Here is a 27814-nt window from a genome sequence, read left to right as displayed (position 1 = left end):
GCTCCGTAGTCGTCATTTTGTCCCAGGACCTTTCGAAGGACAGGGTAGCCCCTTGGAAGGCTGGGCTTGTGGGCGGGAGGAATTGTGGGTACCATCTTTGGCACCATTTGTAGAGGCTCTGCCTGAGAGGCCCTCGGGCTGCTGGCCCACAGACTGGACCGGGTGGGCCCGGAGGACCAGAATGAGCAAACTAGCTCCCACACTTGGAGGCTTGTGAATCACCTGGCTAACCACAACCCATGAAGTAGGTGGTATCATACTCTTCTTATGTTACAGTTGAGGAAACCGAGGCTCAGAAAGTACCTGGTAGAACCAGCTAGGTGAGCATTGCGGCCCGTCTCCTGAGGCCCAAGGGCAGCGCTCTCTGTTTAGGAATGAGCATCACATCTCTGGGGCTCTGGGGTCCTTCTGTGTGTCGTCCCTTCATCCCTGGGGTTGGGGAGAGCAGTGTAAGTAAACAGGAGGACAGGATTTTAGAAAGAAGGAACCTGTATTGTCCAACCCATCCCGCAAAAGCAGTCCCCACTAGAGTGAGTGAATGAATGGGAAATTATTTCCCATACACACGTGATGTGTACCTAGCACTGCGCCCAGTACGGAAGATGCAGATCGAAACCACAGACAGTCCCCTGCATAGAGGAGCTTACATCTAAAAGGGGGGAGTGAAGGCCGAGGAGGGATGTTTTGGCTTGTCAGGTCACTGGCCTGGAGTAGCTGAGGGGAGAAAATGAGCAGTGACTGAGTTCAAGAACTGTAATTGTTGGTGACACCAGGGAAGCAGGTCCTATTAAAGTTGTGGGGAGGAGAGTAGAAGGATTGGGGGCAGGGAAAGAGTGTCTTGTCTTCCCTCTGTGATTATTTCCCAGTTACCCTGTGTGTAGCTTGCCTCTTTTTGTATCCCCAGGGTTTAGCCCAGTGCCTGACACATAGTAGGTGCTTAATAAATGTTGATCGATTGGAGAGGAGGCTCCCTGCCACCTGGGACCATCCAGTAGGGCTACACGGAAGTGGGAGCAGCTGGGCCTTAAAATCTAGGTAAAATTTTTAGCAGAGGTGAGCAGGAAGGTGAAACTCTGGGCACGGGAAACACACACCAAGGCAAGGCAGAATGTTAGCTACCCTTGAGGGCAGGGTCCGTCTCACTTTTGTGTCAAATCCCCAGCTTCTAGCACCTAATGGACAATTAATACATGTCTGTTGCTTGGTTGATTAAAGATAGTATATATCGGAAATGGTGAGGAGTCAGTCCAGTTTGGCTGGAAGGTGGAACCTGGGAGGGAGGCACCGTGCAAGGTTAGGAGCTCCCCGAGGGCAGGGACTGTTTATCGCCTTTTTTGGTACCCTCAGCTCTTGGCACGCTACCTGGCTCAGCGGGTGCTTAATCAATGCTGGTTGACTTTCTAAATCTGGCTAAGGCCATACTGTTAAGGACCTTGAATGCCAGGCGAGAGAGTTTGGACTTTTATATTCAGTAGACTCTTGGAGGGACGTGACCAGATGGGAACATGAGTCTGGCAGCGGAAGGAAGAAATGGATTGCAGAGGAAAGAGTGGAGGCGGGAGGACCTATTAAGGGTTGATGATAGTAGTCTGCGTGGGTGGTAATGAGAGCCTGGGCTGGGCCAATGACCGTGGGATTAAAGAGGAAGGTAATGGGCTGGAGAGGCATGGATTGTGGAGGTGCATGACTGATGGTGCTGAATATAGCCAAGCTGCACTGATATTAGCTCGAGGGGACGCTCAGAAGGAGGAGCTGTCGGCCCAGATCGCTCTGGGTCGGGGAAGCTGCTGGGGGGAGCAGCAGAAAGCTCACTTGATCCAGACAGGGAGTCATTGGAAGTTTGCAGAGAAGCAGAGGCTTGGAGCAGTCGAGACAAGATGATCTCAGTGGTTCCTCGAAACCTGTGAGTCTGCACTCCCTAGTGTCCCACCCTCACGGCTCAGCCCTTCTGGTGGGTGATGTAAGCCCGAGTCTTAGAGGGATGGAACTGAGCAAGGAACACAAGATAAATGACCCTTCTTCCTTCCTTTCAGGAGCGCGCGTGCATGCGTGTGTGTGTGTGTGTGTGTGTGTGTGTGTGTGTGTGTGTGTGTGTGTGTGTGTTTACTTTCTTGGAAGTATCATTTTAGTATCTGAATTCTTAACCTGGTGCGTAACTGGTTTCTTTTGTATTTTGTTTGATGCATTCAAAAATGTGGTTCTGAGAAGAGGTCTGTGTGCCAGAGGCATCCATGACACAAAGTAGGATCCCTTGTTAAAGTTGACAGATCCCAGATCTCAGAGTTAGAAGTCCTTTCCTGCTTCAAGCCTGCTCTTTTTTTTTTCTTTTTTGGCGAGGCAATCTGTGGTTAAGTGACTTGCCTAGGGTCACACAGCTAGTAAGTGTCAAATGTAAAGCCTCCTCTTCATCAGTAAAAGAGAAACATCAGTTGAGCTCTCACTGTGTGCTGTGAAGTCTGATAACGTTAGCTGCTGCGTAGCTTTGTTAAGAAGAAGAGAGATGTATAAGCCATAAAGTTCTATACAAACGGGAACCATTGGCCTCTTGGGAAAGCTGACTGGTTCAGGGAAGAAGCCTTAAATTCTGGGCTGGGTCATCAAGGAAGACTCAAGGGCAGCTTTCCTTCACTGACTTGAAACCATTCTTCTGAGAAGGGGGGCTAAAGGCTTCTCCAGAACGCTGGAGGAGTCCAGGATGCAAAGATGATTGGCTTTGGTGCCCCTGGGGACAAGGAGCCAGCCCATTCCATGGAGAACAGTTCTGACGGTTCTGAACTTGTTCCTTATGTTAAGGTGATGTCTCCCTCCTCCTAACTCCTAATTATGTCCTCTATGGCTAACCTGCAGAAGTCTGAGCTTTCATTTACACGATGACACTAGATAAAACTGAAAATCAGGTTAACGTCACGCCTCTCCTAGGCATCTTTCAGGCTCAACTCTCCAATTCCTTCAACATATTCTCCATTGGCAAGGTTGCAAGCCCCTTCACCAATCCTGGTTGCCCTCAACAGAACCCTCTCCAGTGTGATGTCTGTCCCAAAGTGTGGGATCCAGTCCTGCACCCAGTACTCCAGGTATGGTGTGACCAGTACAGAGGCCTGGGAGGATTAAGGGACCCCACAAGGCTGACTTGGCTGACTTTATCACTTGTCTGTGCCTGAGTGAGTTGGAATAGTTCCAGGAAAAGCCATGGCTGGTGTGCCCCCCTATCTCTCCCTGCCATAACGATCAACTGCAGTTTCCGGTAGGAGAGGTGACCCAGAGTGAAGGCGCGTAGGAGATGGAGTTTGAGACATGACTTAGTCACCAATTGGCCTTGGGACATTGGCCAAGTTATTTCAGTTAAACACTTATTATATGCCTATCAGCTAGCATTTCTGTAATAATGTCAGCTGACATTTCATTTTAAGGTCTGTAAAATGTCTTACAAACATCTCATTTTATCTTTATAACAACTATGGGAGGCAGGTGCTATTATTACCCCCATTTTACACATGAGGAAACTAAGGTGATTAATGCCTAATTGACTTACCCAGAGTCACAAGTTCTGTCTGAGGCAGAATTTGAACTCAAATTTTCTAGAGTCCCATGCCTACCGAGCCACCTAGGTTCATCCTCTTTGTGTGAAGTTCTGGGAATGCAAAAACAAGGATGAAATGTTCCATCCCAACACTCACAAAGGTAGAAAGCTTCATAGAGGAGGTGGCACCCCAGCTGAGCCTTGAAGGAAAATAATCCAAGAACATTTCTTAAGCAGCGCCTGTGTGCCAGCCCCAGTGATAGGTTGCTGGGAGTATAAAGACAAAAGAATGAAACAGGAAAGGTGTAGCAGCCCAAGCATGGAGGTGGGGATAGAATGTAGACGTTGGGTAGTATTTCTTCTGCAGTCTTCTACTTCCTTGTCTGTAAAATGGAGATAAAAATGCTTTTCCACTCAGAGGGTGGTGGTGTTGAATTTGCTTTGATAAACCTTAGAAGGGTTTATTTACATGAGCTCTTACATGATGGCTGAGGGAGGATTGCCCCTTTGTGGGGCCTGGGAGAGGAGGCTAGGGGACCTGCTGTGGAGCAATCATCATTTTAAAAAATTGAGTGAAAAAACTTGAAAAAAAGAAAGAAGAGGAAGAAGGAGGAGGAGAAAATTCACTCTTTGGAGGGTTGGTTTGGGAATTTTCTCTTGGATTGGAGCTCCCTAAATTCAAAGTCCATGAGCCGTATCATATGATTGAGCTCCACTTATCTTGAAGCAGCGTAGCATGGGGGAAAGACCTCTGAATTGGGAGGCAGGATCCCTGGTATCGAGTCTAGACTCAAGCAAGGCTCTGGAGCAAATTGCCTTCCCATCTCTAGGCCTCAGTTTCCCCTCATCTGTAAAGTGTTGTATTTGAACTTCATTTCTAAGGCCCCCATCAGCTCTGGCACAACTTTTAGGTTCTAGCCCTGGACTTGCAGTAACCACACATTTTTAGTTGTTTCAGGACTGACATTTTTATCCCAGCAGCAGTCTCTGGGTATGGGTCAGAACTTTGGACTCAAATCAGGTCAAATTGGGTCTAAGCCATCCCCTTGTACTGTGTGATGGTCCGAGTAGAAGCCCAGCCCCTAGGATCTGCTGATGGGCTGAAGGAGGAGGGGACTCTTGGCTCCCCCTTCAAAAAGGGAAAGAGCTTTCTCAACATATCCACTGCCCCCCACCTCACTTTCACAGTTTGGGTGGCTCTAGGAGGGGGCGGATTAAACACATAGAACTGTGAACTATGAGAGATCATTGAGTGCCCCCCCCCATTTTACAGAGAAGGAAGCTGGAGCCCAGAGAGGAAAAATGGTTTGTCTGAGGTAGAGTTGGAGCAAAAAGAAGAACCGTGGTCTCCTAACTTCCTGCCCAGGGTTTTGGCCACCATACTAAGCCCTTTCTCTTCCAGAAAGTCGACCCTGCTCCTTTTGCCCTGTTTCCCAGGCTCTGACCTCTCTCTCCCTGTATGTCAGGCACTGTGCTGAGTGCTAGGGACATAAAAAAAGACAAAGGCCTTTTCCTGCCCTCAAGGAGCTCCTAGTCTAATGGGGGGGGGACACAACAAACAAAGTTATGTACAATATAAATAGGAAATAATAAATAGGGGAAGAGGCACTAGAATTGAGAAAAGCTGAGGCAGGCTTCCTGAAAGAGGTGGGATTGTGGTTGGGACCTGAGGAAGCCAGGGGGTCAAATGAGATAGCATATGTACAGGCTCCACGAACCTAGAAGTACAACGTAAGTCCTGCTGTTGTTGATGATGGTGATGGTGATGCTGCTTCTGATGGTGGTGATGGTGATGGTGATGGTGGTGATGATGATGGTGATGGTGATGGTGATGGTGATGATGGTGGTGATGATGGTGATGGTGATGATGATGGTGATGGTGGTGGTGATGGTGATGATGGTGATGCTGCTGCTGATGGTTGTGGTGATGGTGGTGATGATGGTGGTGATGATGGTGATGGTGGTGATGATGGTGATGATGATGGTGATGGTGATGGTGATGGTGATGATGGTGATGATGATGGTGATGGTGATGATGATGGTGATGATAATGATGGTGATGATGATGGTGATGGTGATGATGGTGGTGATGATGGTGATGATGATGGTGATGGTGGTGATGATGATGGTGATGGTGATGGTGATGATGGTGGTGATGATGGTGATGATGGTGATGGTGATGATGATGGTGATGATAATGATGGTGATGATGATGGTGATGGTGGTGGTGATGGTGATGATGGTGATGCTGCTGCTGATGGTTGTGGTGATGGTGGTGATGATGGTGCTGCTGCTGCTGCTGATGGTTGTGGTGATGGTGGTGATGATGTTGGTGATGGTGATGGTGATGATGGTGATGATAGTGATGATGATGGTGGTGATGATGGTGATGATGGTGATGATGATGATGGTGATGATAGTGATGATGATGATGGTGATGATGGTGGTGGTGATGATGATGATGATGTCATCAGTCTGCTCAGCCTAGGGCCCCATGCCTGGAAAAGAGGAGACTTGGAGGGGATATGACCAGGTTCATCATGTGTTTGGCAGCTGTTCTAAGGAAAAGGGATTTACCTTGGTCGGCTTGAGCCCTGAGGGCAGAACCCAGAGAAATGGGCTGAAGATGAAGGCCAACTCTAGCTTAACATAAGGAAGGATTTCCTAATAATTAGGGGCCTTTGTGAAATGTGTTGAGTTGCCTGGGAAGGGAATGAGCTCCTCATCACAGGAGAGCTTGAGTCTAGGTTGGATTACCCTTATTGGGGACATTGAGAGATTCACGTGGTATGGGTGTAGGTGGACCACAGTCTTTTCCGACTTGGCATTCAGTGATTCACTGGGAGTGGGGGGGTGGAGGTGGGACAGTTGACAGCTGGTAGATTTTGGTTTGGCTTAGGGAAGAATTTTCTCACAGAGTTGTCTGTCAGCAGAATGGGCTGCCTCGAGGGGCAGTGAGCTTCCCATCACCATCATGCACCTTTGAGCAGAGGCTAAAAGACCGCTCTGAGTGTATGTTGTGGAAGGAAGGCTTGCACAGGCATGGGAAGGATGAACTACAAGTCCCTTCCAGCTACAATTCTCTGTTTCTCTGCTCTTTCGTGACACTACAGCCATGCTCTTGTTTAGGCTGTTTGGAGTTGAGTTTCCCTGGGGTCTAGACTAGGTCTGTCTCTGATGAGGCTAGGCTCCCTCCCCCAGGACTGGGCTAGCCCTCTACCTGCCCCTGAGACCTAGCTGCCAGAGGAACCAAACCTGTCAGCCTGATGAGAAAGGAGGCTCAAAGGACTGGCCAGACTGGGTCCTTTGGGAGCCTGGTTGGGCTCTGGGCTCAGAGTAAGAAATCAATCTCTTAGCGACACACTCAAGAGGCACCTGGAAGAGCCTTGTACTAGAAAGCCCTGGGTTTGAGACTGGGTCCTGCCCCTTAACAGCTATGTTTCAGCCTCAGTTTCCCTGTCTCCAAAATGGAGATGACCCTTCCACTCTCTTCCTCCCTGGATTATTGTAGGTTAGCTTTGTAAAGTTCAAGTGATAATCCTTGCTATTCTGACTAAGGTAGTCCCAGGTCTGCGCATTGCTGCGACCTGCCTTCCCCCCTCCAGCCCACCTTTTCCTGCCTGTTTTTTTGGTTTTGTTTTCTTTACACCAAAGCTCCTAGCATTTCTCTCCTCCACCAAACCAATGTTTTAGAATCTGAAACATGAACTTAAGAGTTGAAAGGAATTTCAGAGTTCAATTAGTCTAACCCTTCTTACCTGATGTAGGTGTTAACTCGACTGAACTGCCCTCTAACCTGTGGATGGCTGGAGCCCAGTAGAACAAGCTAGAGATAGGAGTGTTAGGAAACAAACAGAAGTTTAATTTCAAAGTGAGGGAAATGGCTTGCAAGCAAAGAGGGAAAGTAGACATAGGTGCTGTGGCCTCACCCCTAGTGGGGGGGACCTGAGGAAGTGTAGGGAGATCTCAATACTTGTACCTGTGGCTACGCAGTGAGCTGGAGCCCTGACAATGAGGGGTAACAACAATAAGACAATTCTGATTCATAGCAGGGCTTCACGACCAGAGCGTGGATATATAGCAAGTGCTCGGCCAAGCTCAGAGACCACCTGGTGCTGGTCACAGCAATACAGTGATCGTATGATTTTGCCAGAGGGTGAGCACAAAGGATTGTGGTTATGCCAAGCTTGGGGCACAGCTTGTTTTCTGGGCTTTGGCTCTGGAAAACACGGTGTCTCTAATATCTTGACATCGGCATGCACTGCTGTTAGGCCTGGAACCCTGGACAGCTTGCTGAAGGAATTGGATAACTGAATACCCAGTTGACAGAAAGATTCCTGGAATCTTAGAGTTGGAAGGTCTACCTGCCTGCCACCCCCAAAGGATGAATCAGCTTCTGCCCATGTTCATGTCATCACATCCCAAAGTGAAGAAGACCATGTTTTCATCACTTCCAGAAACAGTCCAGATCCATTTTTAGAAAACTCTGATTCTTGGGAAATGTTTCCTTATATGCTCAATGGAATTTGGCCCCTTTGTAACTTCTGTTAATGGCTACTTCTTCTCTGTGGATTCAAGGCTAATGAAAGCACTTTTCATATGAAAGCTCTTCCAAAAATTGGACAACAGCAAACATGTGTACTTCCTATGTTCTCTGGGCAGTATGCAAAGTGCTGGGGCTGGAGTCAGGTAGACCTGTGTTCAAATCCAGCTTCAGACACGTAGTAACTCTGTGACCGTGGGCAAGTCACTTCACTTCTGTCTGCTTCACTTTCCTCGACTATAAAATAGGGATAATAATAGCACCTACCTCGCAGGGTTATTAGGATCAAACGAGATAATATTTGTATCACACTTAGCACATAGTAGGATCTTATTCCCTTACCCTTCCCTTTTCCACATCTTGTGTTCTAAGTTCCTTAAATAGATGCTCATAGGGCATAGTCCAGTCCTCTCATTATTGAATTTCCCCTCTGGACACTCTCCAATCTGCCTGTGATGGTCTTTCTGACTGGAGCAGAAGGACGCTCACTTTTCTCATGCCCAATGCTAAACTTCCATCACTTTAGTCCAAGATCACAACGTCATTGGCTACCATATGGAGGAGTGGATGATAAAGTTGGTCTTGGGGCCAGGAAGACCTGGGTTCAGGTCTTGCTTCTGATGCATTCTGGCTTCAGGCAAGCCACATATATCTCCCAATGTTCTAGACAGCTACCAGGAAAAGAACCAACCTGCATTGGGAGAGAAAGTCCCCACTTGAAAGTTTCCTCCTCATATCGTTCCAATCATAGGCTCCGTCCCTATTCTCCTAAATGCAAAATAACTTCTGAGGAGATGGATACCAGCATCTGAGGGGGTCAAGATTGACTTCCTGTAGGAGGTGGTAGAGTTAGTGGATGGAGTTTCCTTATCCAGGAGCTCCTGATATCAGAGGAATCACAGGGCCAGTCTCTATCCCTATCCCGTATGATCCAATTATCTATAATGAACTTGCAGTCTCCTAAAGCCTCAAGACATTTCCCACATTGATGGCCTTTTAGCCAAGTCGAACCCACATGGTGCTTTTGCTATTGATCTTTTGAACCCAAATGTAGGACTTTACACATATTCCTATTAAATTTCATCTTGTCACACCCAACCCAGTGGTTTTCCTTATTGGATCCCTTTGGATCCCAAGACTGTGAGACAGTTTGTTTATTATCCCTCCCATCTTCATTTCAGGACTGTAAGGGCATTGTGGGCATTGTGAAGGCTAGACTGGGGCATGGAGGGAGAAGGTAGAGCTTGGCTGAGGATCTGATAAACCCAGACTATTTGCTACATTCCTCTAGACTCAGAGTGGTGAGAAGTGCCTTTGGGATGAATCCAGCCTGCTTAGGAGATAAAGTAATCCTTGTTTTATCTTTTTTTTTTTTTTTTAAATTTTGAGGGGAGGAGGTTCACGTATTAGTTGGCCTTGGCATTCTACAGCATTCAGGCACTGGTAAAACACTTGTGTTTTAGAAAGATTTCCACACAGGTACAGAGATGGGGAAGGCTTTATTAACACAAGCTTAGTGAGGGTTGGGAGTGGGGAACGGGGAGAATGGACCTGGGTAAAGCAGAGAAGGAAGAAGAAATCACTCATTTTCTTCCTGTCCCTCAATTTTTTGTCCATCCCACAAGTAGATAGTGCCAACTTGGAGTCTCTTAGCTGTGTGACTACAGGTAAGTCACAACTTCTCTGAGGCTTATCTGTAAAGTGGGGAGGAAATCTGTAGTGATTAACACATAGGTTTATTGTAAGGATTGAACTAGACGGTGTGTGTAAAGTGCTTGACATGTCAATGTCACTGGACTTGGTATGAAGGAACCCGAGTTCCAATCTTGACCAATACTTACTGTGCTGGGGTGACCATAGGCTTAGCTCCTTCCTCTCAGGGCTGTTGAGAAGCAAGTGCTGAGGTGTGTGCAGGTTGGAGCTGGAGCCAACTTGAGCCAGCTCCTGAGAGCCAATAAATTTTCAATGTGAGCATTTACACTGGGGAAATCTGCAAACTCCAAAAGTTATAAATCAGGACTTTATCATTTTGTTGATTATCTAGCCTTGAGAAAGTGATGGAGAAAATGTTAACAATGAAGACTTAAACTTCAAAGTATGTTGTACAGACATTTCCCCCCTAGAGAGCCAATTGTTAAACATTTATTGGCCCTATGCTGGGTTTGTCCCTGCTTCGCTGCTTTTAGTGAGCTAAGATTGGGTCCCAGTGGCTTCTTCCTTCCCTAATACAGACTTAAAATCCATTTATACCTTAATAGATAGTCTTCCAGGGTTGTGTTGGCCTCAGAAAAATTCATCAACACCTGGTGGTCAAGCCTCTGGTAATAAAGTAACAGAACAATAATAATAATTATTGGTATGATCAGAGGTAGCATAGTATAGAGGATAGAAAACTGGCCCTGGGGCCAGGAAGAGCTGGGTTTGAGTCCTGACTGTAACACATACTGGCTGTGTGACCCTGGGCAAGTTAACCCCTCAGTGCTGTATTCAACTTTCTAAGACTCCAACTTTCAGAGAAGGATCCCATCTGCATTGACAGAGGGAGTTTCTGCATCTGAGAGTTCCTCATATCAGTGAAATCACAGATCTAATTGCTATCCCTGACTATTACAGTGAGGAAGACCTGGGTCCCAACCCTACCACTGACACTAGCTCTGTGACCCTGGACAGGTCATTTAACTTAACCTCAGTTTCCTCATCTGTAAAATAGGAATGTTGATACCTGCAGCACCTACCTCATAGTATGAAGATTAAATCTGAGAACATTTGTAAAGTGCTTTGCCAACTTTAAAGAGCCATGCCAATAGCAGTTGGGCTGATCAGTCTCGCATGTCTTCATGTAGCCAGTGTCGGGCAAAAGCACGTACAGATTTTTTTTCTCATTTAAGTGATAAAGGGTTCGCTTGAAAAAGTACCAGATACAGATTTCTTTTCTGATAGATCTTGATAGTAAAAAGCAGAATTGTTTCTCCCAGTGAAAGTTTCTCCATAAGTGGCATCCCATCCCTATTAGCTAGCATGTACGCATGTGCGTGTGCGTGCGTGCGTCCGTGCGTATGTGCGTGTGTGGAGTTACTCAATCACTGACAGAATTTTTCTGAGAATTAAAGACATTTTTCCCCCTGGAAATTGAGAACATTCTTCATCAAGCACATATTACTCCAGAGTGGCAAAGAAGAATCTTATAATTGTACTCAGTTTTTTTGAAAGGACTCATTAAAAATACACAGCATGTCATAGTATTTTGGGAGAATTGGGCAGAAAGTGGCCAGCCTTATTTATGTGTGATGATGATGATGATGGTGATGATGATAGCTGATAACATAGCACTTTAAAGTGAGTGAGGTGTACCTCCCAACAACTCAGCAACGTAGGAAATACAAGTCTCTTCATTTGATAGTTGAGGAAATAACTTTGTAAGCCTGGGGGCTGGCCCATGGTCACCCAGTTAGCGAGTGTCAGAGGTGGAATTTCAACTTGTTCCTTCCTATGTTAAGACCTACTCTGTAGCAATGCTTCCCCGCTCCCACCCCGGCTCTGGTGTTTGCTCCCTGTGTGGCTTTGGACTAGTCACATCGCCTTACTGGGCCTCAATTTCCTCCTCTGTAAAAAGAAGGGAATGGGGGTAGCTAGGTGGTGAAGTGGATAGAGCACCGGCCCTGAAGTCAGGAGGACCGGAGTTCAAATCTGGCCTCAGACCAAACACTTGACATTTACTAGCTGTGTGACCCTGGGCAAGTCACTTAACCCCAATTGGCCCCCCCCAAAAAAAAGAAGGGAATGAATAGATGGCTTCTGAGGTCTCTTCCAGCTCTAGAATTCTGTGACTTCTGACATAGAGGTGCTTTCACCAAGCATCTTGTCACAGGATCATAAGAATGAGAGCTAGAATGGGCCTTCAGATACCATTGGTCCATCCCCCTGATTTTACAGATGAGGAAACCAAGGCTCAGCTGGGAAAAGTGGCTTGGTCATGGTCACATGGCTAGTTAGTAGGAAAGCCAGGACATGAATTCAGATCTTTTTACTCCAAACCCAATGCTTATGTGGTGACGTATCTCATACCTGAATGACAGATTCCCTGTGCTCTGTATGTCAACCCTGTGATCCCCACTTCCTATTATCCCCAAGCACAGATTTTAAATCACTGCTGCCTTCTTCATGTTTCAAACTGACATGATTTTTCATTGTTTCTAGATCTCTATATTCCAAATCGCTTGTTAGACACAGACAACAGTTTTTATCACTCCCCTATTTCTTCTCCTTCTCCTTCTCCTTCTCCTTCTCCTTCTCCTTCTCCTTCTCCTTCTCCTTCTCCTTCTCCTTCTCCTTCTCCTTCTCCTTCTCCTCCTCCTTCTCCTCCTCCTTTTCTTCTCCTCCTTCTCTTCCTCCTCCTCCTCTTCCTTCTCTATCTCCCTGGTAATTATTTATGTCCCATGGTAAACCCACTCCATCCCTTGGAGCAGGGAGAGAGATCACCCTAGTTGATGGGGCAATGCAGGCCATTAGTTTAGAGCTGGGATGACAAGCCTCTCTTTTCTTGAAGTCTGTCTGCAAATATATTACCAACACTGCTCAAAGGCAAGCAGCCTTGAGGACTTTTCTAGAGACCTAACCAGGGTGGCTTGGATAGCTTAGAGAGGCCAGATGAAGATAGCACTTTAGCAGGATAGTTCTCAGAGAGTTCTCTCTTCAGTGACTGTGGGAAAATAGGTACATTAATGCACTGTTGGTGGAGCTGTGAACTGGCCTGGCCATTCTGGAAAGCAATTTGGAACCATGGCCCCAAAGCTGTTAAATTATGCATATCTTTTGACCCAACGATACCACTACTAGCCCTATGACCCAAAGATCTCACAGTAAGAAAAAAAAGGATCCATATATACTTAAAATATTTATAGCAGCTTTTTTTGCAGTGCCAAAAAATTAGAGACTGAGGTGGTTGTCCATCAATTGGGGAATGGCTGGACAAGTTTATGTTATATGAAAGTGATAGAATACTATTGTGCTCTAAGAAATGATGAAGGGAATGGTTTCAGAGAAAACTAGGAAGACTTGTATGAACTGATATGGGGGAGGAAGTAGGAGAGCAGAAACAGGAGAACAGTTCATGTGGTGGCAACATTATGGTAAAGCCAAACAACTTTAAAAGACTTAGAAATTCTGGTCAATGCAATGACCAACCATGATACCAAAGGACTTCAGACAAAACATGCTGCCCACCTTCAGCTGAAGAAGTAATGGACTCAGAATACAGATTGAGACACACACATGTATTAACAGGGTTTGTTTTCCTTACTTTCTCAATTGGGGGGGAGGAGATGGGAAGGAGAGAATTTGGAGATGAAAGTACAATTGAATTTTTGTAAAAGAATCCTTTCTATAATATCCTTTCCAAGTACCCCAACCCCTTCCCTACTCCCAGCCTCTTGAGGACCTCCAGTGAGGGGAAACCCATTCCCTCCCGAAGCTGCCCATCCCACTGTTGGATAATCGTGAGGGAATTTTTCCTAACATCAGACTTAAACCTGCCTCTCTTCTAACTTCCCACTACTGATCCCAGCTGTGTCCCCTAGGACCAAGTGGAACAAGGCTGATCCCTCTTCCAGGTGACACCTCTCCAAGCATTTGAAGTCTTCTCTCCAAGCTAAACACCCCCATTTCTTTTGACTGGTCCCATTTGTAATATATTCTAGCAGTAATAATAGCTGGCGGCTGACATTGGCCGGGGAGAAGCTATTCGGTGACTCACCACCCACCCTCTCAGCCTTCTCTTCCTCCCTCTCGAACACACACACACACACACACACACACACACACACACACACACACACAGAGGAGATGGCAGCAGTGGTGGGGGACTCAGACTCCTGGGACCCAGGCACATTCTCATGGAGAATCCAGTGTGGGAGGCGGGGGCATGGCTGGCAGAGACTGCTGGGAGGGTGGGATGAAGATGAGGATGTCAAGAAAAACTGATGATGAAGAAAAAACAGAGGGCCCAGAGATAAGACCAGAAACGAAAATTTCGGAAAAGAAAAAAATGGAGAAAATGAAAGAGAAAGAAGAGCAGCAGAAGAAAAGACAAGAAATTAAGAAAAGGTTAGAAGAGTCTGAAGAGCTCATACCATCAAGAACAATGAGCAGGTAAACTGCAGCTAAAGAAACTAGAGGAAGAGGCAGACCTTGAATTAGCAAGAGAGACCTTTGGCGTTAATAACACGATCTGTGGTACAGATGCCATGAACCTGTCTTCTAGAGATGACTTCCCAGAGGTTGACAAGTTCCTAAAAGATGAAATCTCAGTGTGAAAAATCTCTACATTCTGCCAGTTTCTTGGAAGCCTTAGTTGAAGATGTGTGTATTTCATTGGAAACTGATGACTTGAAAAAGATGACCAATTCATTGTTAGCGCCGTGCAGGGGAGAACGGAAATAAGGAAAGCTAGCCTCCCCTCTCCTGCCCCAGAAGAGAGGCGGGGTTCCCCGAGGGGAGGGGTGGGCTGCAGGCTACAATGGAAGATGATCTTGCAGACTATAGTGACCGCAGTGGAGGATGGTGCAAGACTTTGAAGACTTTCATGTGACACATCATCATCTTCTGTCGTTCACAGTCACTTCAACATGTAGCACACTTTTTTTTTTCGGTTCTACTAAATGCTGCCATCAAAAGTGCAGTAGCTTTGTGCTGGTTGCTTAGCCCCTTGAAACTTAGATGCTAATGCAATGGGGAACTTAGTTCTTGTTGCCAAGGGGCAGGAAACTCAGTTGTTAGTAAATGATAGTAAAAGAAATCCCCATAAGGATGTCATTGTTGCTAATGGTAGCAGAACCACTAAATTGGAAACAGCTGCAAAATGACAAAAGCCAAAACCATAACAAAACTATGTGGCATTTCCCGGAGGCATTCAGTAATGCAACCTTGACCATGCGTCTTTGAACTAATTCATATCTTGTCAACAAAAGGGTGTGTGAGTGTGCACCAGGTATGGAAATTGCTTTGGCTTAAGGTGGAATGTGAGGATTTAAAAAAACGCATTGCACAGAATCCAGCTTATTTCAGAGTAAGGATACTGTACCTGGAATGGCTAGTCATTTGACATTTTAAAAATTATGTGACTAAAAACTTGAAGCTGAAGAGGTAACGTCTCCATTATTGAATCTGACAAAATCCAACTTGTGGTATACTGAGTTTAAACAGTCAAGCTTATATTTATTGGAATATTTCTACTGATGCAGATCTTGACAGGCGTTGGGGGGGGGGACTACTTTACCTTTTTTATTTGCTTGATTTAAAATGTCTGACGAACAAAACCTCCTTTATTCTAGGCTGCAAAAGAACAACTTTCACCTGGTTTGGGCATTTCCTTTCCTTTACAAACATGCTTAACAAACTGCAAACAGTTACTACGGTTTGATAAATTGTTATATTAACAATTATGACGTCTGCAATGTTTTACAAAGTAACTAAATTAACAAAATCATTTGTTACCGGGATTTTACCGAGCCAGTCTCTAAGCTGAGAATGATGAAACAGCAGGCTAGAGACAAAGTGCCAGTAATCAGGTAGCCGTTTAATTAATTAGTTTCATTATGAAGAACAGATTTGCGAATTGGGAATTCTTTTGATCAGAATTCCACCCTGCTGAAGTGAAGACAGAGACTATATACATAAATCACAAATGACAAGGGGGGAGGAAGGTGGATTACCAACAATTGTTCCCCGGGGCCAGAGTGGTTTCCCGTGAAAAACCCACAAATGGAAGACAGTACAACAATTCTGGAGTCCTGTGGAGCAATACTGCTCAAGTCCTTAGGGGGCCTTACTTGGGTCACAGGGCCAGAATTTGGTGATGGGAACAGGTTCTTCCTTCTGTGATTCACTTCCTTCAGGTACAAAGGCAGAAGAATGCTGGTGATTGTGAAACTTGTCAAGGTCTGATGGATTGGTTGAAGCTCCATTGTGAATTTGACTCACAAGCTGGAAAAGGCAATTCTGCAAAATCTGATCTATTAGTATATTCATTACACATATCATATTGATTAATATGAAAATCAGAATTCCCTCCACACACTATTGTGAAGACTTAAAAATAAGTAATAGCTAGCATTTATATAAGATTTGCAAAGTGCTTTCCACTCATTCAATCCTCACAACAACCCTATAAGGTAGGTGCTATTATCCCCATTTATAGATGAGGAAATTGAGGCACAGAGGTTAAATATCTTGCCCAGGATCACACAGCTAGAAGTATCTAATGCAGGATTCTGACTCACTTTTTCCAGTCTCCAAGTCCTTCACTCTATCCACTGCCCCACCTAGCTGACTGGGGGAGCTAGGGAAGAGTTTTCAGTCCTCTTCTCCATTCTAGCCATCCTCTAGATGACTCTATCCTGTTGATGTACTATCTAAAATGGGACATTTAAGACTAGAAACAATACTTCAAAAGGTGCTTGACCACCAGGATAGAAGCTCCATGGTGAGTGGTGAAAAGAGTCCTGGTCTTGGGAGTCAAGAGTCCTGGATTTGAATCCTGTATCTGCTGCTGTGACCTTAGGCATTTGTGGCACAAGTTGAATGAATGGTTCCCTATAACTCTGAGATTCCATGATTTCCTCTGAGGTCTTCTTTCTCTGGGCTTCAGATCTCAGGTCTGTGAGGGAATGGTTGTTAACCTCCCTCCCTTCAATGGCTGATCTTCCATAGTGCTCTGTGTCATTCTGACTTGTTAGGGTAATCAGAGTGAACACTTTTTCTGGGAGCTTGAGGGAAGCAGAGCTTCTAGGACCTCTGGGTTCTCTGTTCTGGGATGAAGAAAACCTGATCTAGCTTCCAGACTTCCCAGTACGCTTGATTTTCAGAACCACGGATAGCTCCCAAACCCCTTCTGGTCACCTCCAGAGGGCACCCCTAGCTAAGAGTTTCCTGGAGTGTGTTCAGGTCAGTCTTCCTGTGGAGAGGTCATTCCAGGCCTGTCCTGTAGGTGGCTCCCTGGTGTGTGTGTGTGTGTGTGTGTGTGTGTGTGTGTGTGTGTGTGTGTGTGTGTGTGTGTGTGCGCGCGCGCGCGCGCGTGCCAGGTTTGTGAGTCCTAGGGTGAGGTCCTACGGTGATCCTGTTTTTTCCCATGGATCTGAATAATATTCCTTTCCCTGCACAGCCTTGAGTCTCCCCCCCTCTATTACCCTCCATTCACTCACCCCACCCCCCCAACCTTCCTGTGACCCTCACATCCTTCAAGGTAGTGAAAGCAGTCCTAGGCTTGGAATCAGACAACCTGGTTGAGAATTTTGGTTGTGCTACTGCCTTGGGGAAATCACTCCTCTGAGCCTCAGCTCTCCCATCTGTGAAAGGAGGGGCATAGATCAAATTATCCTTAATATCCCTTTCAGCTTTGAAACCTCTGGGTCTCCCATCTCTTTCTAGATCTTTTATGGAAAGAGTCGTCTGCATTCTTCTGCTTCTTCATTGCTTCTCCCTTCTCAGAATCTGGTTTCCACCCCCACAATAATATCGAAGCAACTCTCTGTCAGGTCTCCAATTAGCTCTTAATTGCCAGATTCAGTGGACATTTTATCACTCCATATCTTTGATCTCTTGAACAGCATCAGAGCTGAGGGTCGGGAGGAGAGGGGCCTTAGAACATGGAATGTCAGGGCTGGGAGGGGCCTTAGAACATGGAATGTCAGGACTGGGAGGGGCCTTAGAACATGGAATGTCAGGACTGGGAGGGGCCTTAGAACATGGAATGTCAGGACTGGGAGGGGTCCTAGAACCAATATCAGAGCTGGGAGAGGAGCATAAATCCTAGAATGTCCAACTCGGATGGATCTTGGTCGGTACTATACTATATATTCTCTATAGAATATCAGAGCTGGGGATGGAGGTACCTAAACAACAAATATTCCTAACCTTAGAATATAGAAAGTCAGAGCTGAGAGTGGGGTCTGGGGGTACCTTAGAACGGAATGTCAGAGTTGGAAAAGACCTTAGAAGTGACCTTGTCCAAATTCTCATTGCAGGTGGACCCAGCACCTAGTCCAACACACATTTATTAAGCCCCAGGGAACAGCTTCTGCCCTCCGGGAGCTTACATTCCTCTGGAGGTTTGGCTGCTAGTTCTACAAAGAACTGGATTACAGAGCAGGGAATGACGGGGCCGAAGGGGGGGGGCGCAGAGAAATGGAGCCCTAACCAGGGGTGGGGGAGAGCAGGGAATTCATTATGGCACGAGCGGCACCTGAAGGAAGCTGGACAGGAAGAGAAGGGTTCTGAGAAGCAGAGACGAGTTAGTGGCAGGGCGAGGACTAGATCTCAGACAGCTTGCTCTGCTCCCAGCTCCGGACTCTTCTTCCTTGCCCTCGGGCGCCGTTTGCTCCCGCAGCTCTTGACTCGAGGGCGTTATCGCCTCCCTCTACTCCAGGGGATCCTCGCGTTCCGCACTCCCCCCTCCCAACTAGCTTCCAGGGCACCTCCCTCTTCTGGCTCTCCCACCTGTCTGGAGCATCCTTCGGGCTCTGCCCACTCGATGTGGGCGTCCTGGGGCCGCTCCTTTCTCATCCCGATCTCGCTTGAGGATACGGCTCAGTTGGCGGCCTTAACGCCCTGGGGCCCTGACTGAGGCCGGTGTGTAGGACTGGCTGACTGGGGCTGGGCGCCCCAGGAGGGAAGGAGTTAACTCCCCCCACCCTTCCCCTCCCGGGCGAGCCAGCGATATTTAAGAGGCGGCATCGGCAGCTCTAGTCGGTCAGTTCTTCCATCCTTCCTCCCCTCCGGCACGCAGGCAGGTCCGTCTGTCCGGCTGGCAGTGGGATTCCGGGGCTCAGCCGCACCCAGCGGGACGTAGGAGCCCTGCCCCCCAGGCCGGCCATGCGGCCCCCGGGAGTACCGTTTGCTTGGCTCACGCTGCCTCTGCTTGTACAGGCGGCCCCCGATGGTGAGAGGCCAGAGGGCCACCCCTCCCCCAGCTCCCCACCCCAATCCGAGCCCTCCGTGATCTCCACTTTTCCCTCTGTCTGTTCTGTCCCAGACTCAGTGAGTGCGCGCTCCGAGTTTGGTTTTCTTTCTCTTTTCTCCGACACTTGTCTCTCAGTCGGTCTCTCTCTGTCTGTCTAGATTTCTATCTCTGTCTCATTGAGTCTCTCTCTGTCTCTGTCCCCCCCCCCCCCAGACATGGGGCAGCATTGTGGCATGTGGGTATTCTTGCTGAGCTCCCAGGGCTTTGCAAGAGCCAGGAGCCTCTTCCTTAACACCCCACCCCCTTCTTCTGGGTTGCTTCAGCCCAATGTGTCCCTTCTGGCCCTGTGGGTCCCTCCCCCATCCCTTCTTCCCAGCTCCCCTCACAGCCCTCCCTTCTCTCACTCTTTTCCTAAGGCATCCTTGAGCCCAGGGCAGATCACACCTTCCTGCTGGGCTAGAGCAGCTGGACTGGAAGGACCTTCCATTTGAACCTGTCAGTCTCTGTGTCTATCTCTCTGGCAGGAGGTGGGGGTGGGGTGGGGGAGAAGGCAGCCACTCAAGGACAGGGACAGAGGCAGAAAAACAGCCTGACTGACAACAGATCGGTAGAGACACAAGGACTTCTTCTGTGTGGGGCCACCTCTCCCCCAGTCTAGGAGAGAACATGTGTGTGTGGGACAACTTCAGCTCTACCCCCCCCCCATATGTCTCCTACAGGCTCTTGGTGCTATGATTCCCAGAATCCTCAATGTGGTGAGTAGAAAGATGGTGGGGGTGTCAGTGCAAAGGGAGGGGTGCGTGTATGTATGTGGGGGGGACTTACAGACAGGCAACTTTAGACTGGAAGTCAAGGAAAACTTCCTCCCAGTGACAGCTTCCCAAAAGGGGACTCAGCCACTTCTGGAGATGGTGAGTTGGCCCTCACTGGAGGTTGGAAGGCCAGCAGAGGAGAATGTTGTTAGTTAAGGGGATTCCTGTGCAGACAAGGGTTGAATTGGTTGACCTCTGGAGGTTCAGTTGTGTTGTGACTCTGTCACTTTGTGTGTGTGTGTGTGTGTGTGTGTGTGTGTGTGTGTGTGTGTTCAGCAGGCAGGGCTACATTGCATTGTGTGTGGAGGTGTTGGGAGGGTGGGTGCACAGACTTCTGTGCAATGTGAATGAGCTAGCAGGGGCCACCTCGGGCACCTTCCTAAGCTGGGGCTCTGTGAGGCTCTCCATGTATCCTGCTGAGTTCCTAGGTGGCCATGGAAGGACTAGAGAAAGCTGATGAACCAGCCAGGCTTTGTGCAGCTTGGGCCATAGTGATCAGCTCCTCTCTGCTGTGCCCCGAACTGTCTTTCCTTTCTCCCCCTCTGCCTCCAGGCCCTGCCCATTGGAAGGATGTAGCCCATACCTGTGGGGGCTCGGCTCAATCGCCCATCGACATTGACCGGCATCAAGTGAAGCTGGACCCGGGCCTGGGCCCTTTTATATTCGAAGGATATGACTCAGCACCCCCAGGTCCCTGGCAGCTCCTGAATGATGGACACACTGGTCAGTCATCCCCAACAGGCAGAGACACATAGGTCAGACCCTGGAAACCCTGATGGAGGAAGGTGGGCAGGGGAGTCAATCGCTGCCCCCCCCATTTATGTATTCAGTCACTGTCAGCTCATAATTGAGCCCCTACTACATGAAAAGCCTTGGTGGACGACAAAGACTTTTTTCCTTTAAGGTTGGGGGTCTTGGTCCTCCAGGGACTCACAGACAAGTTTAAGAGACACCACAGAATTAGCGCAGAGTAACACCAGCTAGACTGGTGAGTCCCTGATGATGAGTCTGGAGAGTGAAGAGCTGGCTGAGCTCAGGGAAGCCTGAGAGCCTTGGCTGGAGAATCAGGAGATAGGTTCTAGTCCAAGTTTGGCAGTCCCTGGAACTCCTCCTGGTCTGCGTCACATTATCCCCTCTTGTCCCTGTGGCCCCCAACCCCACAGTGAGTGCTCAGAACCCAAGCCTTTTGAGGGCCTCAGTTTCTCTTGATGACCAGCTGTATAATCTAGGTGAGTCACTGCCCCTCTCTGGGCATTTCCACATTTCCCAAAATTCAATTCAACAAACATTTAGTAGGTGAGACACCCCCCTCCCACCTTGAAATATCTTTATCATCTGTCTATCTATCTATCTATCTATCTATCTATCTATCTATCTATCTATCTATCTATCTATCTATCTATCTTTGCACCTATCCAGTCTGTGCACATTCAGTAGAATTATAAGCAGAATATAACCCCCTTCAGGACAGGAACAATTTAATTTATGTATCCTCAGCACTTAGGAAATGCTTGTTGATTTGAATGGAATTAAATGCCTGCTATGATCAAGGTGTTGTATGGGGAGGTGGGTTCAAGGTTCCTCCCAGTGGTCCCTCTACGACTGAAGAAAGTTTCATGGAAATGCTGGGGCCAGCACTGGGTTTGAGGGGTGCTAATGATTCAGGAAGATCCATGAGGGGAGGTTTCAGGCACAGCCACGTGTTTCTGACCCTACCCTCACATGTGTACTTCCAGATGACTCTAACCCAGCAGAGTTTGTATGGAGAGGTGGGATGGTGGGTGTGTGTGTGTGGGGTGTGTGTACGTGTGTGTGTGTGTGTGTGTGTGTGTGTGTGTGTGTGTGTGTGTGTGTGTGTGTGTGTGTGTAGGGTTTCAGGGCATCCCATAGAACCAAGGCAAGTCCTACACCACACTGACCCCTGAATGTACGGTGCCCCCCTTCCTCCAGTGCTGCTGAACCTGGGTGGGGTCCAGGGCCAAGCCCAGGGCCAGCTGTGCATCCGGGGAGGAGGCCTGCCCCACATCTACTGTGCCCTGCAGCTCCACTTCCACTGGGGCAGCCCCACAAGCAATGGCTCTGAACACACTCTGGATGGGCAACGTCAGCCTATGGAGGTGAGGGCCCTGGGGCTGGGGACTGGGACAGGGGACAGTGGGTACAGATTCCATGACAGAGGGACACAGAGTTCTCTCACTTTAAGCAAACCCAGTGGGTTTCACCCAGCCAGCCCCATGGGCTGTGTCTGTGTCTCCTCCAGATGCACGTGCTCCACATTAACACCCTCTACCAGAGTTTGGAGGAGGCCCGGGGCCATCCTGGCAGTTTGGCTGTGTTAGCCTTCCTGTTCAAGGTACGGGGAAGGCTGGGAATGGTCTGCTGGTATCTGCTACTCACTTGCAAGGAGAGGGGGAGGGCATGAGAAAAGCAGGTGAGGCAATTGGGTAGGAGAGAGTCTATGTGGGGGGACTGAGCCAAGGGAGAGAGACAGAGAAAGAGAGAAAGGGAGAGAGAGAGAGAGAGAGAGAGAGAGAGAGAGAGAGGAGAGAGAGAGACAGACAGACAGACAGACAGACAGACAGACAGACAGACAGAAACAGTGACAGAGAAAAGAGAGGGGAGGGAAAAAGAGAAAGGGAGGGAAAAAAGGAGAGAGAATAAGAGAGAGAGAGAGAGAAGAGAAGAGAAGAGAAGAAAAGAGAAGAGAAGAGAAGAGGAGAGGAGAGGAGAGGAGAGAGAGAGAAAGGGAGGGAGAGAGAGTAGGAAGGAGGGAGGCAGCCCATGAATGAATGAATGAATGAATGAATGAATGAAAGGGCATGTATCATGACTGTTTGCCAATGAGGCCCATCCTGCCTTCCCTCGGCAGGTGCAGAATGAGAACAATACCAACTACAACACCATTGTGTCTGGGCTGAGGAACATTTCTCACCAGGGTGAGGGCTTTAGAAGAAATGGGGCAGGGAGCCAGGGGCCAGCAGTAAGGAGGTGAGGTGGGGGCAGCTGGGGAGAGGGGCAGGGAGGGAGGGCGGGAGGGATGGCCTGGGCACATTTTGCCTCTCCATCTCTGCAAACAGGGGAGTCTGTGGAATTGGCATCTACCTTCCGCCTGGACAAGCTGCTGCCTGGCCATGCCCTCCTCTCTCGATACTACCGCTACCCTGGGTCTCTGACCACACCAACTTGTGATGAGGTCGTCCTCTGGACCATCTTTGAGGAGCTTGTCCCCATTGGCAAGGCTCAGGTACAGGGTCACATCCCGCCCTGCCCCTCCCTCAGCTGCCTGTCACTCATCTCTGGGAGGAGGCTGGGGGCTACACCCAGTGTAGGTGTCGGGGCAGCGGCTCCCCTCCTGAGTGTCTGACCTGCAGGAACTTTCTCCCCCCTTCCAGCTGGCCCAGTTCGTGTCCACCCTTCAGGACAGTCTCCCTGGCGCTCAAGCTGTCAGCCTGATCAACAACTTTCGCCCAGCCCAGACAATTGGGGCCCGAAGGGTCTCGGCCTCCCCGGACACCACCGTCAGCAGTGCCCCGCCCTTCTCCCTTCTGACAGAAACGTGGGCCCTGCTCTGCCTGCTCCTCAGCACAGGGTGGGGGCCTGACTCGGCGGGAGCACCTTGACCCTCTTCATACTTGTCCTGGCCTAGCCCTTCCCCACTCTCAGTGTTCCTGAGAGTGCTCCCTACGGGGGTGTCAGTGTGGGCGGCCAGAGCCTGGAGCCGAGGAAGTGCTGGGGACCATCATCGGTGCTTGCTGTGTGACCTTGGGGAAATTGGTTGGATTCTCTGGGCCCCAACTTCTTCATCAATCAAATGGGGAGAAACCCCTGCTCTACAGGCTCACCAGGCTTGTTGAACATCAAATTCAATGGTGGATATGAAGGGTCTTGGGGAGTTCCACGACCACTAGAGATGCAGTGAGATATGATGGGCGGGCTGCCCAAGGCCAGGGGCTGAGAAGGCTTTCCCCTCTCTGGGCCTCAGCATCTTCCACTCTCACAAACACTTCTAGGTTGGTTTCTAGGTTTCTAAAGTCTTTCCAAGTTTATATATGCCTAGGGTTACAGAATCCAAAGCTGGAAGGGACCTTAGGGTTTATCTAGTTCAACCCTCACATGATACTCTGTTCTAAGGCCCCTTCCAGCTCTGACATCCCCTATTCTAAGGTTCCCCTCCTAGCTCTGACATTCGCTGTTCTAAACTTCCCCCCAGCATTGACATTCCATATTCTAAAGCTCATCCCAGCTCTGACATTCCCTGTTCTTAGGCCCTTCCCATCTGACATTCCTTGTTCTAAGGCTCTTTCCAACTCTGACAATCCCTGTTCCAAGGGCCCTTCCAGCTCTGACATTCTGTTCTACAGCTAATTACACTCCCTCCCCTCTTATGTTTATCCTATGGCTTCAGCCATGCCAACCCCCTCCTGGGCTTAGCCATACCTGCCTTCTTTCTTCCCCACTACCCTACAGGTAATGCCATCCCTTCCTTACAGCACCCCACTCCCTTCCTCATCCTCCATCCTTACTGGTTCTCTACAACATCCCCCCAAGCACAAGTTACACTAGCCCTTCCAGGGCCAGTGCTCAGTGCTGCTTATTCCAATTCTGTGCCCTGTGAGCTGCCAGGATTGCAGCTTGGGCTTGTGTATTCCCCCACCCTTCCCCTCTGCCCCAGGGGCTGGGCCAACACGGAGGAGAGGCCAAGTTTTGTTAATAAACTCCATTTATCAACTGATGACTTCTTACAGACTTCATTTCCAAGGATGGGGTGAGGGCATGTGAAATCTTCTGGGATCAGATTTGTGAGTCTGGGTGAAGATAAGGGTCTAGGCACCAGTGCCCAGTGTGACCAAGAAGCTGGGCAGTGCTGGCCAGTGAGAGGCTGATAATCTGGGCAGTGCTGGCTCCAGTGAGTTCCAGGGTCTAGACAATCCAAGGTGCTGGCTGGTCAGAGGCTGACATTCCCCAGTCACAGCTGCTTGGTATGTGGCTGACACACCTGATTTTCTCAGGCCCTGCCTCCTCTTCCAGTCTCAGCAGGAACTAAATATAAGTCCAGTAGTAAGAGTCTGGGTAGAGACCACCTGATTTTCCACCCTCTGAAGGTTCCTCCCCTCTGTGGCAGGCATCAAATGCCCCAAGCACACCCTGAAGGAGGACATGGAGGCTTACAAAGACAAGTGACTCTGGCAGACACAATCCAGGCCCTTTGACTCCAAAGCCAGCATTTCATTCCATCCACATTTAGGGTAGGGTGATTGGCATGGGCCCCTGGGGCTCAGGGTAGTAAGAGTTAGGGCAGGGATGGCCCCTAGCCACACAGTCACTGTCCTGGGCTCCACTTGTGTCTGTGGCACAAACACTGACCTGCCCCAAGGCATCCCCACTCTTCCTGATTCTCTTGGAAAGACTGGGCGGAATGAAGGTCATAGGAGACCAAATTAGGGCTTACCTGGTCACCTGGAATGGAAGCACTGAATCCTACCCACCCTCCACTATCTTTAGGTATATGAATCTCAGACTAGTCCTGTCTCTTCTCTGGGACTCATTTCCTTAACTGCAAAATGGGGACAATAATCCTTGTAGGGCTGCTTCAGAGCCCTGGAGAGAGGGGAGGGGAAGAAGGCCATGCTCTCTTTTCCTTCCAGAAATTTAGTCCCATGAGTCAGAATGCCTCTGGTTTCTAAGGGCTCTTTGGCATACAGAGCCCACACTTTGCTCCCTTTCTCTTGGGCTTCCCAGGCCCTGCTAAGGTCCCTGAGCCCAGGCCCTTCAGGGTTGGGCCAAGGGGAAGGGGTCCCGGCCCTTTTCAAGCCTCCACATAATGGTGTGGGATGTGCCTATAGAAATGCCTCCGCTTGACATCAGAGGCCAGGTAATCTACCTCCAAACCACTTCAGCCTCACTTTGGCTCAGTATGAACCACTGGCATGGGTGGGGAGGGGGTGCCCTTTTCAGGCACTGTATCTTGGCACAGGTTTCCCCCAGCTCTGGGATGCTCTCCCTTCACAGACAATCATAGGCTCATAGACCTCTCCTCTGAGCAGCCTTCCTTGCCGGTCCTCAGATGGTGACAATGACGTCTCTGCTGGGGCTCCTCGGGCACACAAGCCCAGCCCTCTCCTTAGTACTGATCTCATTCTCCCTTGCATTCCAGTTACCTGGGTATCTGGCCTGTTTCTTAGATCAGAAGCTCCTTCAGGGCAAGGCCAGTGTGGTGTCGGCTTTTGGCAATACATACAGTGGTCGGTGGGTCCATAATAAATCTTTGTTGAGTTAAATTAAGTTTGTGCAGCCCATTCTTCACAATAGCTGCGTTTTACAGATGAGAAAACTGAGTTGGGGGGGCAGGGCCTGCTTACCTAGGTTCTTGACGTCTACTGATGAGGGCAGGAGCCCCTCAGTCTCCTTCGGGCGGTGGGCCAGTGGTAGGGGGCGCCAGCGACCTCTTCGGAGTTTTCTTTTCGGGAGGCTCGGCTCCTGCTTTGGGGGACGTGGCGGCCGTCAAGGCGTTGACGGCGCCTATAGCCCGCAGCAGTGCCTGGCCTCGGGCGGGGGCTTGGGCCGGAGCCGGGACTGCAGACGCGTCCTTGCGGGGACCAGAGGGCTCGGGGCCTGCTTTCAGGGAGGTGGAGGCAGTCAACGCATTGACCGTGTTGATAGCTCGCAGCAGCGCCTGGCCGCGGGTGGGGACCAGGGCCGGGGCAGGCGGCGCGTCCTTGCGGAGACCAGGGGGCTCAAGGCTTGCTTTCGGGGAGGTGGAAGCAGTTAGCGCATTGACCGTGCCAATGGCCCTCAGCAGCGCCTGGCCGCGGGTCGGGCCCGAGCCTGAGGCTAGGAGCGCGTCTTTTCGGGGTCCCGCGGGGGGCCGGCGGCGGCCTGCGGGCCCGTCTTGCTGGGGCTCCTGCGGCTGCGGGGCCGGGCGGCCCCAGGGCTTCTCGCAGCGCGGCCAACTCGGCAGCCAGCTCGGCTCGTAACGCCCCGAGGCCGGCGGTGAGCTCTGCGCGCAGCCCCGCCAGGCCTGCCTGCAGACGTTGCTCGCTCACCTCCAGCACGCCCGCTGGGTACGTGGCGCCGCCGCGGGGCTCCCCGCACACGGAACACACGGAATACGCGGAGCCAGGGGAAGCTGGTCCGGGTGCGGGGCGTCCGGCCGCGCCAACGCGCTCCACCAGCTCCACCAGCCGCGGCCCCGACGGCTCTTCCCGGCCGCCTCCTCGCGCGCCCCCAGGTCCGGCCGCCTGCGCCCGCAGCTGCCCGCGTAGACGCGCCAGGCGGCCAGCGCCCCGCGACTCCTCGCCGCTTTCGAGCCCCGGCTCCGCCTCCTTCCGCCGCCCAGCCGGGGCCCGTCTAAGCCCCGGTCCCGGGACGCCCGGCCTGGCCGCCTCCCCGACCCCGATCGCTACCCCAGCCCCAGCCCCGGCCATGTGCCCCAGCTTTAGCCTTCACCTCTGTTCGTCCCGGTGAAGTGCGCAGCCCTGGGGGCTCTACCTCTGCCAGCAGCGACTCGAGGCTCCCGAGCCTCTCCCGGGAGCCCCGGGGCCAGGGGCGGAGCCGGGAGAGCCAGCCCGGAGCCCCGCAGCCTTAACAACCGGTCCCCGCGGCCTGGGGCCCGAGGGACAGGCTGTGGGAACCACTGTGTGAAGGAGGGGCACAAGGGTACCAGGTGCGGGTGGGGAGAAGCGAGCCCCGGGGGTGGGGAGCGGGGTCCAAGCTTCAATCTCAATCTCACTCCTATGTCATCCTATGTCACCTTGAGCAAGCCCCTTCCCTCCTCTGGGCCTCAGTTTTCTCCTTTTTAAAATAAGGGATTTGGAGTTGAATCCTAGGTCCAGGGCTGGAAGGGACCTCGGAGGCAACGTGATCGGACCTCCTCCTTTATAGCTGAAACCGAAGCTCAGGGAGATACTTGACCGAGGTCATACAGAAAGGTTGGAGGGCAGATCTGAACCCAGATGCACTCAGGTGAAGGTGACTACAGGACCCAG

At 49.9% G+C, this 27814-nt stretch overlaps 2 protein-coding genes and 1 pseudogene across 2 annotated transcripts; 2 read left to right on the top strand and 1 right to left on the bottom strand.

Annotated features, from left to right (window-relative positions):
• Positions 1–13983: 13983 nt before the first annotated feature.
• LOC144456607 (eukaryotic translation initiation factor 3 subunit J-like) lies at positions 13984–16574 on the top strand (annotated as a pseudogene).
• A 1727-nt stretch (positions 16575–18301) lies between these two features.
• Positions 18302–24561, top strand: LOC110215334 (carbonic anhydrase 15-like). Its single transcript, XM_020996700.2, has 8 exons — positions 18302–18996; positions 19737–19772; positions 20382–20552; positions 21780–21946; positions 22090–22182; positions 22699–22765; positions 22907–23073; positions 23222–24561. The coding sequence occupies exons 1-8, from the start codon at positions 18930–18932 to the stop codon at positions 23447–23449; spliced, it is 996 nt and encodes a 331-aa protein (XP_020852359.1). The 5' UTR covers positions 18302–18929; the 3' UTR covers positions 23450–24561.
• Positions 24562–24645: 84 nt separating this feature from the next.
• On the bottom strand, positions 24646–27253 carry LOC110215313 (protein FAM246A-like). The gene is given in 2 exon segments (XM_078151848.1): positions 24646–26699; positions 26701–27253. Coding segments are annotated over 2 exon segments (1026 nt in total). The 3' UTR covers positions 24646–26226.
• Positions 27254–27814: the final 561 nt, after the last annotated feature.

The sequence above is a fragment of the Phascolarctos cinereus genome, unplaced genomic scaffold, assembly GCF_003287225.1.
Source record: "Phascolarctos cinereus isolate Bilbo 61053 unplaced genomic scaffold, phaCin_HiC Scaffold_4;HRSCAF=312, whole genome shotgun sequence".
Taxonomy (NCBI): domain Eukaryota; kingdom Metazoa; phylum Chordata; class Mammalia; order Diprotodontia; family Phascolarctidae; genus Phascolarctos; species Phascolarctos cinereus.
Note: the sequence above shows the minus strand (reverse complement) of the source record. Positions and strands in the feature narration are given on the sequence as shown.

Coding starts and splice junctions, on each gene's coding strand:
- LOC110215334 (XM_020996700.2), top strand. CDS start 18,930: ATGCGGCCCCCGGGAGTACCGTTTGCTTGGCTCACGCTGCCTCTGCTT. Junction 18,997..19,736: donor TGTACAGGCGGCCCCCGATG/GTGAGAGGCCAG, acceptor TGTCTCCTACAG/GCTCTTGGTGCTATGATTCC. Junction 19,773..20,381: donor TTCCCAGAATCCTCAATGTG/GTGAGTAGAAAG, acceptor CTCTGCCTCCAG/GCCCTGCCCATTGGAAGGAT.